The 14,614-nt window shown below is 40.3% G+C and overlaps 1 protein-coding gene across 1 annotated transcript in view; it reads left to right on the forward strand.

Moving 5' to 3' along the window:
* The window catches only part of NUMA1 (nuclear mitotic apparatus protein 1), a gene marked incomplete in the record, with an annotated part of 309,504 nt that overhangs the window by 154,630 nt on the left and 140,260 nt on the right, over positions 1–14,614 (forward strand). Inside the window, 2 exon segments of the mRNA XM_053708792.1 lie at positions 12,359–12,469; positions 12,728–12,958. Coding sequence (XP_053564767.1) covers positions 12,359–12,469; positions 12,728–12,958 — 342 coding nt within the window.

Raw genomic sequence — 14,614 nt, forward strand, 5'->3', positions numbered from 1 at the left:
CCTGTATGTTCATTTAGTGCATGAGTGTAATCTCATCCTTACACTGATTGCCTTGTATGTTCATTTAGTGCGTGAGTGTAATCTTATCCTTATACTGATTGCCTTGTATGCTCATTTAGTGCGTGAGTGTAATCTCATCCTTACACTGATTGCCTTGTATGCTCATTTAGTGGGTGAGTGTAATCTCAGCCTTACACTGATTGCCTTGTATGTTCATTTAGTGGGTGAGTGTAATCTCAGCCTTACACTGATTGCCTTGTATGTTCATTTAGTGCATGAGTGTAATCTCATCCTTACACTGATTGCCTTGTATGCTCATTTAGTGCGTGAGTGTAATCTCATCCTTACACCGATTGCCTTGTTTGTTCATTTAGTGCGTGAGTGTAATTTTATCCTTACTCTGATTGCCTTGTATGTTCATTTAGTGTGTGAGTGTAATTTTATCCTTACTCTGATTGCCTTGTATGTTCATTTAGTGCGTGAATGTAATCTCATCCTTACACTGATTGCCTTGTTTGTTCATTTAGTGCGTGAGTGTAATTTTATCCTTACTCTGATTGCCTTGTATGTTCATTTAGTGTGTGAGTGTAATCTCATCCTTACTCTGATTGCCTTGTTTGTTCATTTAGTGTGTGAGTGTAGTTTTATCCTTACTCTGATTGCCTTGTTTGTTCATTTAGTGTGTGAGTGTAGTTTTATCCTTACTCTGATTGCCTTGTATGTTCATTTAGTGTGTGAGTGTAGTTTTATCCTTACTCTGATTGCCTTGTATGTTCATTTAGTGCGTGAGTGTAATCTCATCCTTACACTGATTGCCTTGTGTGTTCATTTAGTGCGTGAGTGTAATCTCATCCTTACACTGATTGCCTTGTATGCTCATTTAGTGCGTGAGTGTAATTTTATCCTTACACTGATTGCTTTGTATGTTCATTTAGTGTGTGAGTGTAGTTTTATCCTTACTCTGATTGCCTTGTGTGTTCATTTAGTGCGTGAGTGTAATCTCATCCTTACACTGATTGCCTTGTATGCTCATTTAGTGCGTGAGTGTAATTTTATCCTTACACTGATTGCTTTGTATGTTCATTTAGTGCGTGAGTGTAATCTCATCCTTACACTGTTGGCCTTGCATGCTCATTTAGTGCGTGAGTGTAATCTCATCCTTACACTGATTGCCTTGTATGCTCATTTAGAGCGTGAGTGTAATCTCATCCTTACACTGATTGCCTTGTATGTTCATTTAGTGCGTGAGTGTAATCTCATCCTTACACTGATTGCCTTGTGTGTTCATTTAGTGCGTGAGTGTAATCTCATCCTTACACTGATTGCCTTGTATGCTCATTTAGTGCGTGAGTGTAATTTTATCCTTACACTGATTGCTTTGTATGCTCATTTAGTGCGTGAGTGTAATCTCATCCTTACACTGATTGCCTTGTATGCTCATTTAGAGCGTGAGTGTAATCTCATCCTTACACTGATTGCCTTGTTTGTTCATTTAGTGTGTGAGTGTAGTTTTATCCCTACTCTGATTGCCTTGTATGTTCATTTAGTGTGTGAGTGTAATCTCATCCTTACACTGATTGCCTTGTATGCTCATTAAGTGCGTGAGTGTAATCTCATCCTTACTCTGATTGCCTTGTGTGTTCATTTAGTGCGTGAGTGTAATCTCATCCTTATACTGATTGCCTTGTATGTTCATTTAGTGCGTGAGTGTAATTTTATCCTTACACTGATTGCTTTGTATGTTCATTTAGTGCGTGAGTGTAATCTCACCCTTACACTGATTGCCTTGTTTGTTCATTTAGTGCGTGAGTGTAATCTCACCCTTACACTGATTGCCTTGTATGCTCATTTAGTGCGTGAGTGTAATTTTATCCTTACACTGATTGCCTTGTATGTTCATTTAGTGCGTGAGTGTAATCTCATCCTTACACTGATTGCCTTGTATGCTCATTTAGTGCGTGAGTGTAATTTTATCCTTACACTGATTGCTTTGTATGTTCATTTAGTGTGTGAGTGTAGTTTTATCCTTACTCTGATTGCCTTGTGTGTTCATTTAGTGCGTGAGTGTAATCTCATCCTTACACTGATTGCCTTGTATGCTCATTTAGTGCGTGAGTGTAATTTTATCCTTACACTGATTGCTTTGTATGTTCATTTAGTGCGTGAGTGTAATCTCATCCTTACACTGTTGGCCTTGCATGCTCATTTAGTGCGTGAGTGTAATCTCATCCTTACACTGATTGCCTTGTATGCTCATTTAGAGCGTGAGTGTAATCTCATCCTTACACTGATTGCCTTGTATGTTCATTTAGTGCGTGAGTGTAATCTCATCCTTACACTGATTGCCTTGTGTGTTCATTTAGTGCGTGAGTGTAATCTCATCCTTACACTGATTGCCTTGTGTGTTCATTTAGTGCGTGAGTGTAATCTCATCCTTACACTGATTGCCTTGTATGTTCATTTAGTGCGTGAGTGTAATCTCATCCTTACACTGATTGCCTTGTGTGTTCATTTAGTGCGTGAGTGTAATCTCATCCTTAGACTGATTGCCTTGTATGCTCATTTAGTGCGTGAGTGTAATTTTATCCTTACACTGATTGCTTTGTATGCTCATTTAGTGCGTGAGTGTAATCTCATCCTTACACTGATTGCCTTGTATGCTCATTTAGAGCGTGAGTGTAATCTCATCCTTACACTGATTGCCTTGTTTGTTCATTTAGTGTGTGAGTGTAGTTTTATCCTTACTCTGATTGCCTTGTATGTTCATTTAGTGTGTGAGTGTAATCTCATCCTTACTCTGATTGCCTTGTGTGTTCATTTAGTGCGTGAGTGTAATCTCATCCTTATACTGATTGCCTTGTATGTTCATTTAGTGCGTGAGTGTAATTTTATCCTTACACTGATTGCTTTGTATGTTCATTTAGTGCGTGAGTGTAATCTCACCCTTACACTGATTGCCTTGTTTGTTCATTTAGTGCGTGAGTGTAATCTCATCCTTACACTGATTGCCTTGTATGCTCATTTAGAGCGTGAGTGTAATTTTATCCTTACACTGATTGCTTTGTATGTTCATTTAGTGCGTGAGTGTAATTTTATCCTTACACTGATTGCCTTGTATGCTCATTTAGTGCGTGAGTGTAATCTCATCCTTACACTGATTGCCTTGTATGTTCATTTAGTGTGTGAGTGTAATCTCATCCTTACACTGATTGCCTTGTATGTTCATTTAGTGCGTGAGTGTAATCTCATCCTTACTCTGATTGCCTTGTATGTTCATTTAGTGCGTGAGTGTAATATTATCCTTACACTGATTGCCTTGTGTGTTCATTTAGTGTGTGAGTGTAATCTCATCCTTACTCTGATTGCCTTGTTTGTTCATTTAGTGCGTGAGTGTAATCTCATCCTTACACTGATTGCCTTGTATGTTCATTTAGTGTGTGAGTGTAATCTCACCCTTACACTGATTGCCTTGTATGCTCATTTAGTACGTGAGTGTAATCTCATCCTTACACTGATTGCCTTGTATGTTCATTTAGTGCGTGAGTGTAATCTCATCCTTACACTGATTGCCTTGTATGTTCATTTAGTGTGTGAGTGTAATCTCAGCCTTACACTGATTGCCTTGTGTGTTCATTTAGTGCATGAGTGTAATCTCATCCTTACACTGATTGCCTTGTATGTTCATTTAGTGTGTGAGTGTAATCTCATCCTTACACTGATTGCCTTGTATGTTCATTTAGTGTGTGAGTGTAATCTCAGCCTTACACTGATTGCCTTGTGTGTTCATTTAGTGCATGAGTGTAATCTCAGCCTTACACTGATTGCCTTGTATGCTCATTTAGTGTGTGAGTGTAATCTCATCCTTACACTGATTGCCTTGTATGTTCATTTAGTGTGTGTGTAATCTCACCCTTACACTGATTGCCTTGTATGCTCATTTAGTACGTGAGTGTAATCTCATCCTTACACTGATTGCCTTGTATGTTCATTTAGTGCGTGAGTGTAATCTCATCCTTACATTGATTGCCTTGTATGTTCATTTAGTGCGTGAGTGTAATCTCATCCTTACATTGATTGCCTTGTATGTTCATTTAGTGCGTGAGTGTAATCTCATCCTTACACCGATTGCCTTGTATGCTCATTTAGTGCATGAGTGTAATCTCATCCTTACACCGATTGCCTTGTATGTTCATTTAGTGTGTGAGTGTAATCTCATCCTTACTCTGATTGCCTTGTGTGTTCATTTAGTGCGTGAGTGTAATCTCATCCTTACTCTGATTGCCTTGTGTGTTCATTTAGTGCGTGAGTGTAATCTTATCCTTATATTGATTGCCTTGTATGTTCATTTAGTGTGTGAGTGTAATCTCATCCTTACACTGATTGCCTTGTATGTTCATTTAGTCCGTGAGTGTAATCTCATCCTTACATTGATTGCCTTGTATGTTCATTTAGTCCGTGAGTGTAATCTCAGCCTTACATTGATTGCCTTGTGTGTTCATTTAGTGTGTGAGTGTAATCTTATCCTTATACTGATTGCCTTGTGTGTTCATTTAGTGTGTGAGTGTAATCTCATCCTTACTCTGATTGCCTTTGTTTGTTCATTTAGTGTGTGAGTGTAATTTTATCCTTACACCAATTGCCTTGTATGTTCGTTTAGTGTGTGAGTGTAATCTCATCCTTACACTGATTGCCTTGTATGCTCATTTAGTGCGTGAGTGTAATCTCATCCTTACACTGATTGCCTTGTATGTTCATTTAGTGCATGAGTGTAATCTCATCCTTACACTGATTGCCTTGTATGCTCATTTAGTGTGTGAGTGTAATCTCATCCTTACACTGATTGCCTTGTATGTTCATTTAGTGTGTGAGTGTAATCGCAGCCTTACACCGATTGCCTTGTGTGTTCATTTAGTGCATGAGTGTAATCTCATCCTTGCTCTGATTGCCTTGTGTGTTCATTTAGTGCGTGAGTGTAATCTTATCCTTACACTGATTGCCTTGTATGCTCATTTAGTACGTGAGTGTAATCTCATCCTTACACTGATTGCCTTGTATGCTCATTTAGTACGTGAGTGTAATCTCAGCCTTACACCGATTGCCTTGTATGTTCATTTAGTGTGTGAGTGTAATCTCATCCTTACACTGATTGCCTTGTATGTTCATTTAGTGTGTGAGTGTAATCTCACCCTTACACTGATTGCCTTGTATGCTCATTTAGTGCGTGAGTGTAATCTCATCCTTACACTGATTGCCTTGTGTGTTCATTTAGTGTGTGAGTGTAATCTCATCCTTACACTGATTGCCTTGTATGTTCATTTAGTGTGTGAGTGTAATCTCATCCTTACACTGATTGCCTTGTATGTTCATTTAGTGTGTGAGTGTAATCTCATCCTTACATTGATTGCCTTGTATGTTACTTTAGTGTGAGTGTAATCTCATCCTTACACTGATTGCCTTGTATGTTCATTTAGTGCGTGAGTGTAATCTCAGCCTTACATTGATTGCCTTGTATGTTCATTTAGTGCATGAGTGTAATCTTATCCTTACACTGATTGCATTGTATGTTCATTTAGTGCGTGAGTGTAATCTCATCCTTACTTTGATTGCCTTGTATGTTCATTTAGTGCATGAGTGTAATCTTATCCTTACACTGATTGCATTGTATGCTCATTTAGTGTGTGAGTGTAATCTCATCCTTAATCTGATTGCCTTGTATGTTCATTTAGTGTGTGAGTGTAATCTCATCCTTACACTGATTGCCTTGTATGCTCATTTAGTGCGTGAGTGTAATCTCATCCTTACACTGATTGCCTTGTATGTTCATTTAGTGCATGAGTGTAATCTTATCCTTACACTGATTGCCTTGTATGTTCATTTAGTGTGTGAGTATAATCTCATCCTTATACTGATTGCCTTGTATGCTCATTTAGTGCGCGAGTGTAATCTCATCCTTACACTGATTGCCTTGTATGCTCATTTAGTACGTGAGTGTAATCTCACCCTTGCACTGATTGCTTTGCATGGTATTTTCAATCAGTGAGCGTAACCCCATTCTTACATTGGTGGCCTTGCATGGTTTTTTAGTCTGCGAGTATAAGCCCATTCTTACATTGGTGGCCTTGCATGGTCATTCAGTGCCTGAGTGTAAGCTCATTTCTCCAACATAGGTGTGTCCGGTCCACGGCGTCATCCTTACTTGTGGGATATTCTCTTCCCCAACAGGAAATGGCAAAGAGCCCAGCAAAGCTGGTCACATGATCCCTCCTAGGCTCCGCCTTCCCCAGTCATTCTCTTTGCCGTTGTACAGGCAACATCTCCACGGAGATGGCTTAGAGTTTTTTGGTGTTTAAATGTAGTTTTTATTCTTCAATCAAGAGTTTGTTATTTTAAAATAGTGCTGGTATGTACTATTTACTCTGAAACAGGATAGAGATGAAGATTTCTGTTTGTAAGAGGAAAATGATTTTAGCAACCGTTACTAAAATCGATGGCTGTTTCCACACAGGACTGTTGAGAGGAATTAACTTCAGTTGGGGGAAACAGTGAGCAGACTTTTGCTGCTTGAGGTATGACACATTTCTAACAAGACTCGGTAATGCTGGAAGCTGTCATTTTCCCTATGGGAACCGGTAAGCCATTTTCTTTGTTTAAGTAAAAGAATAAAGGGCTTCATTAGGGCTTAAAAAACTGGTAGACATTTTTCTGGGCTAAAACGATTACTTTACTAAGTATATTTGGCAGATTGTTACTTTTAATAGTTGTTAAATCTTGGGGATTGTTTTAATAAAAACGGCAGGCACTGTATTGGACACCTTTTTCACTGGGGGCCTTTTCTAGTCATAGACAGAGCCTCATTTTCGCGCCTCTAATGCGCAGTTGTTTTTGGAAAGCATGGCATGCAGATGCATGTGTGAGGAGCTAAGAACCACTGAAAAAGCTTATAGAAGGCATCATTTGGTATCGTATTCCCCTCTGGGCTTGGTTGGGTCTCAGCAAAGCAGATACCTGGGACTGTATAGGGGTTAAATGTAAAAACGGCTCCGGTTCCGTTATTTTAAGGGTTAAAGCTTTCAAATTTGGTGTGCAATACTTTTAAGGCTTTAAGTTACTGTGGTGAAATTTTGGTGAAATTTGAACAATTCCTTCATACTTTTTCACATATTCAGTAATAAAGTGTGTTCAGTTTAAAATTTAAAGGGACAGTAACGGTTTTATTGTAAAACGTTTTTTGTGCTTTGTTAACAAGTTTAAGCCTGTTTAACATGTCTGAACCATCAGATAACGATGTTCTATATGTATGAAAGCCAATGTACCCCCCTTTTAAATATATGTGATATATTTGTGTCATAATGTCCAAACAAAGTAGGGATAATAATGCCATAGATATATTGCCCAAGATGATTCCTCTAATGAGGGGAGTAAGCATGGTACTGCATCATCCACTTCTGTGTCTACACCAGTTTTGCCCACACAAGAGGCCCCTAGTACATCTAGTGCGCCAATACTTATTACCATACAACAATTAATGGCTGTAATGGATAATTCTATTGCATGCATTTTTTTCCAAAATGCCTACTTATCAGAGAAAGCGTGATTGCTCTGTTTTAAACACTGAGGAGCAAGAGGACGCTGATGATATCTTTTCTGACATACCCTCACACCTATCTGAAGGGGCCAGGAGGGAGGTTTTGTCTGAGGGAGAAATTTCAGATTCAGGGAAAATTTCTCAACAAGCAGAACCTGATATTGTAACTTTTAAATTTAAATTTCAACATCTCCACGCACTACTTAAGGAGGTATTATCTACTCTGGATGATTGTGACAATTTGGTCATTCCAGAGAAATTAGGTAAGATGGACAAGTTCCTAGAGGTTCCGGTGCCCCCCGATGTTTTTCCTATACCCAAGCGGGTGGCGGACATAGTAAATAAGGAGTGGGAAAGGCCCGGCATACCCTTTGTCCTCCCCCTATATTTAAGAAATTAGTTTCCTATAGTCGACCCCAGAAAGGACTTATAGCATACAGTCCCCAAGGTCGAGGGGGCGGTTTCTACTCTAAACAAACGCACTTCTATTCCTATAGAAGATAGTTGTGCTTTCAAGATCCTATGGATTAAAGGTTAGAGGGTTTGCTTAAAAAGATGTTTGTTCAGCAAGGTTACCTTCTACAACCAATTTCATGCATTGTTCCTGTCACTACAGCTGCGTGTTTCTGGTTCGAAGAACTAGAAAAGTCGCTTAATAAAGAATCTTCGTACGAGGTGGTTTTGGACAGAGTTCAAGCTCTTAAATTGGCTAACTCTTTTTTATTTTAGATGCCGCTTTGCAATTAGCTAGATTAGCGGCGAATAATTCAGGGTTTGCTATCGTGGCGCGCAGAGCGCTTTTGCTTAACATCCCTTTCAAGGGTAAAACACTGTTTGGCCCTGACTTGAAAGAGATTATTTCAGACATCACTGGGGGAAAGGGCCACGCCCTCCCACAGGATAGGTCTTTTAAGGCTAAAAATAAGCCAAATTTTCGTCCCTTTCGCAGAAACGGACCAGCCTCAAATTCTACACCCTCTAAGCAAGAGGGTAATACTTCTCAAACCAAGCCAGCCTGGAGGCCGATGCAAGGCTGGAACAAGGGTAAGCAGGCCAAGTCACCTGCCACTGCTACCAAAACAGCATGAAGTGTTGGCCCCCGATCTGGGAAGGATCTGGTGGGGGGCAGACTTTCTCTCTTTGCTCAGGTTGGGGCAAGAGATGTTCAGGATCCTTGGGCGCTAGAAATAGTTTCTCAAGGTTATCTCCTGGAATTCAGGGAACTACTCCCAAGGGGAAGGTTCCACGGGTCTCAATTATCTTCGAACAGGCATTCTTACACTGTGTAGAAGACCTGTTAAGCATGGGAGTGATTCATCCTGTTCCATTAGGAGAACAAGGGATGGGTTTTTACTCCAACCTGTTCATAATTCCCAAATAAGAGGGAACATTCAGACCTATTTTAGATCTCAAGATTCTAAACAAGTTTCTAAGGGTTTCATCATTCAAAATGGAAACCATTCGAACGATCCTTTCTACCATCCAGGAAGGTCAATTCATGACCACGGTGGACTTGAAGGATGCGTACCTACGTATTCCTATCCACAAGGAACATTTTCGGTTCCTAAGGTTCGCCTTTCTGGACAAGCATTACCTGTGGCACTTCCATTCGGATTAGCCACTGCTCCAAGGATTTTCACAAGGGTACTAGGGTCCCTTCTAGCGGTGCTAAGACCAAGGGGCATTGCAGTCGTACCTTACTTGGACGACATCCTGATTCAGGTGTCGTCTCTGTCAAAAGCAAGGGCTCATACGGACATTGTCCTAGCCTTTCTCAGATCTCACAGGTGGAAAGTGAACATAGAAAAAAGTTCTCTGTCCCCGTCAACAAGAGTTCCCTTCTTGGGAACAATAATAGTTTCCTTAGAAATGAAGGTTTTTCTGACAGAGGCCAGAAAATCAAAACTTCTAAGCTCTTGTCAGGTACTTCATTCTGTTCTTATTCCTTCCATAGCGCAGTCCATGGAAGTAATAGGGTTGATGGTCGCGGCAATGGACATAGTTCCTTTTGCACGAATTCATCTAAGACCATTGCACCTGGGCATGCTCAGACAGTGGAATGGGGATTATACAGTCTTGTCTCCGACGATACAAGTAGATCAAATAACCAGAGATTCACTCCGTTGGTGGCTGACCCTGGACAACCTGTCACAGGAAATGAGCTTCCGCAGACCAGAATAGGTCATTGTCACGACCGACGCCAGTCTGGTGGGCTGGGGCGCGGTCTGGGAACCCCTGAAAACTCAGGGTCTATGGTTTCGGGAAGACTCTCTTCTCCCGATAAACATAATGGAACTGAGAGCGATATTCAATGCTCTCAAGGCTTGGCCTAGACTAGCAAAGGCCAAATTCATAAGGTTTCAATCAGTCATCATGACGACTGTTACATATATCAACCATCAGGGGGTAACAAGGAGTTCCCTGGCGATGGAGGAGCATCCGGGGGAGTGGGAACTCCATCTGGAAATCTTTGCCCAAATAACTCAATTATGGGGCATTCCAGACTTGGTTCTGATGGCCTCTCGTCAGAACTTCATGGTCCCTTGTTACAGGTCCAAATCCAGGGATCCCAAGGCGACTCTATTGGATACAATAGTAGCACCTTGGATCTTCAACCTAGCTTATGTATTCCCACCGTTTCCTCTCATTCCCAGGCTGGTAGCCAGGATCAATCTGGAGAGGGCTTCGGTGACCTTGATAGTTCCTGTGTGGCCACGCAGGACTTGGTATGCAGACCTGGTGAATGTGTCATCGGCTCCACCATGGAAGCTACCTTTGAGACAGGACCTTCTTATTCAGGGTCCATTTGAACATCCGAATCTGGTTTTCCTCCAACTGACTGCTTGGAGTTTGAACGCTTGATTTTATCAAAGCGTGGGTTTTCAGATTCTGTAGTAGATACTCTTATTCAGGCTAGAAAGCCTGTAACTAGAAAAATTTACCATAATATATGGAAAAAATATATCTGTTGGTGTGAATCTAAAGGATTCCCATGGAAAGGGATAAAAATTCCTAAGATTCTTTCCTTTCTACAAGAAGGTTTGGAGAAAGGATTTTCTGCGAGTTCTCTGAAGGGACAGATCTCTGCTTTATCTGTTTTACTTCACAAAAGGCTGGCAGCTGTGCCAGACGTTTAAGCGTTTGTTCAGGCTCTGGTTAGAATCAAGCCTGTTTACAGACCTTTGACTCTTCCCTGGAGTCTTAATCTAGTTCTTTCAGTTCTTCAAGGGGTTCCGTTTGAACCCTTACATTCCATAGATATTAAGTTATTATCTTGGAAAGTTTTGTTTTAGGTTGCAATTTCTTCTGCTAGAAGAGTTTCTGAGTTATCTGCTCTGCAGTGTTCTCCGCCCTATCTGGTCCATGCAGATAAGGTGGTTTTTACGTACTGAGCCTGGTTTTCTTCCGAAGGTTGTTTCCAACAAAAATATTAACCAGGAGATAGTTGTACCTTCTTTGTGTCCGAATCCAGTTTCATAGAAGGAACGTTTGTTACACAATTTGGACGTTGTCCGTGCTCTAAAATTCTATTTAGATGCTACAAAGGATTTCAGACAAACATCTTCCTTGTTTGTTGTTTATTCTGGTAAAAGGAGAGGTCAAAAAGCAACTTCTACCTCTCTATCTTTTTGGCTTAAAAGCATCATCAGATTGGCTTATGAGACTGCCGGACGGCAGCCTCCTGAAAGAATCACAGCTCATTCCACTAGGGCCGTGGCTTCCACATGGGCCTTTAAGAACGAGGCTTCTGTTGATCAGATATGTAAGGCAGCGACTTGGTCTTCACTGCACACTTTTACCAAATTTTACAAATTTGATACTTTTGCTTCTTCTGAGGCTATTTTTGGGAGAAAGGTTTTGCAAACCGTGGTGCCTTCCATCTAGGTGACCTGATTTGCTCCCTCCCATCATCCGTGTCCTAAAGCTTTGGTATTGGTTCCCACAAGTAAGGATGACGCCGTGGACCGGACACACCTATGTTGGAGAAAACAGAATTTATGTTTACCTGATAAATTACTTTCTCCAACGGTGTGTCCGGTCCACGGCCCGCCCTGGTTTTTTAATCAGGTCTGAAGATTTATTTTCTTTAACTACAGTCACCACGGTATCATATGATTTCTCCTATGCAAATATTCCTCCTTTACGTCGGTCGAATGACTGGGGAAGGCGGAGCCTAGGAGGGATCATGTGACCAGCTTTGCTGGGCTCTTTGCCATTTCCTGTTGGGGAAGAGAATATCCCACAAGTAAGGATGACGCCGTGGACCGGACACACCGTTGGAGAAAGTAATTTATCAGGTAAACATAAATTCTGTTTTTTACATTGGTTGCCTTGTTCTGTTCAATCAGTGCGTAAGTGTAAGCCCATGCCTTTATTGGTTACCTTGCATTGTCATTTGGTGCCTGAATGTAATCCCATCCGTATTGGTTATCTTGTCTGGTCATTCAGTGCATGTGTGTAAGCTTATCCTTACATTGGTTGCCTTGTATGGTCATTTGTTGTCTGATTGTAAGCCCATCCTTATATTGGTTGCCCTGTCTAGTCATTCTGTACATGAGTGTAAGCCTATCCTTGCCTTTTCTGGTCATTCGGTGCGTGAGTGTGAGCCCATCCTTACATTGGTTACCTTTTAGGGTTAAGTTTGAGTATAAGCCCTACCCTTTTTATGGGCTTCCTTGCACATATTTGATTGTCTTCATGGACATTACTGATAAATTAAATGATTGATATGTTAGTTTAAGGATTCTTTCTTGAACCCCTTTTCCATGAAAGGTTCAAGACAGCGAAGCTCTTAAAGATTTGGAGTTGCAGCAGAAGAAAGTGGTAGAGTTGGAAGCACAGCTAAAGGAGAAGGATCAGGCAGTTGATCACTACAAATCACAGGTAATCACTGGGGGTCTTCATTATGGTTTCTTTTGTTAACTTATTGTGCGTTGTTTTGCTTGATGACACCATACTTTACTCAGTACTAATGATTTTATTAGTGAACTCTGCAAGTGATAGGTTGTAGGGAGGCCTTTACATAGACATGTGTTTGGCTTTTACAATATATGAAAGTATAGAAGCTACATAAGTGTTTTACAGGGATTTGCAGTGTACGTGCACAGTTTCTGTGTGTTAATGTGGTGCTCTATATGTCAGATGGAGAAGGCGAAGTTGCACTATGACGCCAAGAAGCAGAAGAACCAGGAGCTGCTGGAAGAACTGCAAGAGCACACAAAGGAAAAGGAGCAGTTGCGCAGAGAAACCGGTGATCTCAAGCAGGAAGCAGAGCGACTCAACAAGGAGCTGCAGCACTCGCTGCTACAGAGTAAAGAGGCAGAACAGACCTGCAAAACCCTCACCTTACAAGTGCGCAGTCTGGAAGCCCAGGTGAGGCTCGAGGGGGAGAACCTTACTTAGGCAAAATATAAAATTACATGACTGCTTTTTAAAGCGGCATTCCAGTCAAAACTTAAATGCACATAGAGGAATTACATATTTGAATACTAATATATTTGCAATTTACATGTATTGGAAAAAATGCTTCTAGTAAAAGTTATCACGGTTTTAATGTTAACCTTTTTCTCTGCATGTGACGCATAGCTAGATATTCTCAGTGCACCAGTGTTTTAATTACTATGTATAAAGTATTAAAATCAAGTTAGATGCGCCTACTAGTATAATTTAAAATAGGGGATAAAGATCCCTAAGGTCTAGTAGTGACAAAATACAAGAGTGAATAGTGCAAATACAAGCGAGATATGTATGCACATATATATAATAGTGGTTTAATTGTCACAATGAATCTAATCACTGATGTTATAAAATATAATGTTGTCATGTATATATAATATTGTACATTAATAAGTATTAGTGAAAACTTGCATTACACGTAATAAAACCAAATGAATGATATAAATACTAAATAAAATAAAACAAACGTGATCACTATGTGGTATAGTGATGTAGTCCTCAAATAGTCCCAAGGAGATGGAGAAACCGATGTAATTCCATGTAAAATTCTGATTCAATCAATAAGGGTTTATTGATAGACCCAAGGCTGCAACCTTCTTCCAAAAACTTGATGGCAAGCAAGTACAAGTAGCCCTCAGTTTACGCCGGGGTTAGGTTCCAGAAGGAATGGTTGTAAATCGAAACCGTTGTAAATTGAAACCCAGTTTATAATGTAAGTCAATGGGAAGTGAGGGAGATAGGTTCCAGGCCCCTCTCAAAATTGTCATAAGTAAAACTAATACATTATTTTTAAAGCTTTGAAATTAAGACTTTAAATACTAAACAGCATTATAAACCTAATAAAATAATCACACAACACAGAATTTATAATTAAACTAAGTTAAATGAACAAAAACACTTGCTAAACAGCATTATAAACCTAATAAAATAATCACACAACACAGACTTCACTTGCATTTCTCCAACATTGGTGTGTCCGGTCCACGGCGTCATCCATTACTTGTGGGATATTCTCCTCCCCTACAGGTAAAGGCAAGGAGAGCACACATCAAGAGCTGTCCATATAGCTCCCCCTCTGGCTCCGCCCCCCAGTCATTCTCCTTGCCGCTCTGAACAAGCAGCATCTCCACGGGGATGGTGAGGAGTTTGTGGTGTTAGTTGTAGTTTTTTATTTCTTCTATCAAGAGTTTATTTTAAAATAGTACTGGTATGTACTATTTACTCTGAAACAGAAAGAGATGAAGAGTTCTGTTTTAAAGAGGAGTATGATTTTAGCAGCAGTAACTAAAATAAATTGCTGTTCCCACGCAGGACTGTTGAGCCTAGAGAACTTCAGTTGGGGGGGAACAGTTTGCAGACTTTTCTGCTCAAGGTATGACTAGACATTTTTCTAACAAGACTGTGTAATGCTGGAAGGCTGTCATTTTCCCTCATGGGGATCGGTAAGCCATTTTCTTAGACTCAGATAGAATAAAGGGCTTATTATGGGCTATTAACTGGTGGACACTCTTAAGGGCTAAATTGATTGTTTATTTAAGTTTTTATTTAAAGTTTGAAGTGGATTTCACACTT

This window comes from Bombina bombina, chromosome 3 (genome assembly GCF_027579735.1).
Source record: "Bombina bombina isolate aBomBom1 chromosome 3, aBomBom1.pri, whole genome shotgun sequence".
NCBI lineage: Eukaryota > Metazoa > Chordata > Amphibia > Anura > Bombinatoridae > Bombina > Bombina bombina.